This window comes from Leishmania donovani, chromosome 32, assembly GCF_000227135.1.
Source record: "Leishmania donovani BPK282A1 complete genome, chromosome 32".
Lineage (NCBI taxonomy): Eukaryota > Euglenozoa > Kinetoplastea > Trypanosomatida > Trypanosomatidae > Leishmania > Leishmania donovani.
Genome location: NC_018259.1, coordinates 1171277 through 1172602, shown reverse-complemented (window position 1 = coordinate 1172602; position 1326 = coordinate 1171277). Strand labels below are relative to the sequence as shown.

The 1326-nt window shown below is 55.1% G+C and overlaps 1 protein-coding gene across 1 annotated transcript; it reads left to right on the top strand.

Annotated features, from left to right (window-relative positions):
- Nucleotides 1-276: 276 nt before the first annotated feature.
- On the top strand, nucleotides 277-732 carry LDBPK_323110 (nucleoside diphosphate kinase b; the record flags this gene model as incomplete). The annotated part of the gene is made up of 1 exon (XM_003863675.1): nucleotides 277-732. The coding sequence occupies one exon, from the start codon at nucleotides 277-279 to the stop codon at nucleotides 730-732; it is 456 nt and encodes a 151-aa protein (XP_003863723.1).
- Between the last annotated feature and the right edge of the window lie 594 nt (nucleotides 733-1326).

The following is a 1326-nucleotide window of genomic DNA, read 5'->3' as shown; positions in this document are numbered from 1 at the left end:
GTGCGGCAGAAGCCACGGCGCAAGGTTTTCGTCGTTTCTATGTCTCCTCCGCAGTGCGACAGGATCGGGGCGAGAGATGACATCCTCGGCAATGCTTCAGCCCTGGCGGCCGCTTCAAATGAGAAGAGAAAAAACCGTTGCAAGCCTCGCATTGCCTTCTTTCCCTTGTTCCTCACGCAACTCCTTTGCGTTTCCTCCTTCACTGCTTCTCTTCAATGTCGGCTTTGCCACTTCCAGCTTCCAGCCTTTATTCACTCTTCGATTTCCTCTAACACCATGTCCTCCGAGCGCACCTTTATTGCCGTCAAGCCGGACGGCGTGCAGCGCGGCCTCGTTGGCGAGATCATCGCCCGCTTCGAGCGCAAGGGCTACAAGCTCGTCGCCTTGAAGATACTGCAGCCGACAACGGAGCAGGCCCAGGGTCACTATAAGGACCTTTCCTCCAAGCCGTTCTTCCCGGCCCTTGTGAAGTACTTCTCCTCTGGCCCGATCGTGTGTATGGTGTGGGAGGGTAAGAACGTGGTGAAGAGCGGCCGCGTGCTGCTCGGCGCGACGAACCCGGCGGACTCACAGCCTGGCACGATCCGCGGCGACTTTGCCGTGGATGTGGGCCGCAACGTGTGCCACGGCTCCGACTCCGTGGAGAGCGCGGAGCGCGAGATCGCCTTTTGGTTCAAGGCGGATGAGATCGCGAGCTGGACGTCGCACTCCGTGTCCCAGATCTACGAGTAGTGGATGCTCGTGGATTATACACAGACACGCTAAGTCTTGATTTCAGGAAATGTTTGTGGCGTCGTCGTTCTCTTCGCTTTGCTGTAGTCATTGCTTTGCGGGACTCTTCGAAAAGCCCAGAGAATCCTTCGTCACTTTTTTTTCGCTTGTGCTCTCCCTCTTGAGCATGGTCATATACATCCACTTTGTGGTCAAATAGTGTGTTACACACTACATAGGCAATCACCAATATTAAAAGGAAACACTGACACCTGTTGCTGTGCCTTCATCTCACCATTTTCGTCTGTTTTGTGAATGGCGGCGGCGCGTGGCCAAGATACACCATGAATCACCGAGCGCCGCTATGCTTTTCCAGCCTCCATCTGTACCACTGGGAGCACCACCGTGCACGTCGAAGTCAGTTGGTGGAATCAGCATGCTCAAAGATCAAATGGGCCGCACAACCAGAGAACTTCTTGCACGACATCCACTTTCCATTCCTTGTCTGCCTTCTGCTCGTTTACGCCTCTTGTGCTTCTCTCCGTCTAGCAACTTCCCAACGGTTCAACTCTCAGCTTCGCCACCGTCACTCCCCCCCCCCCCCAACGAGAAAAG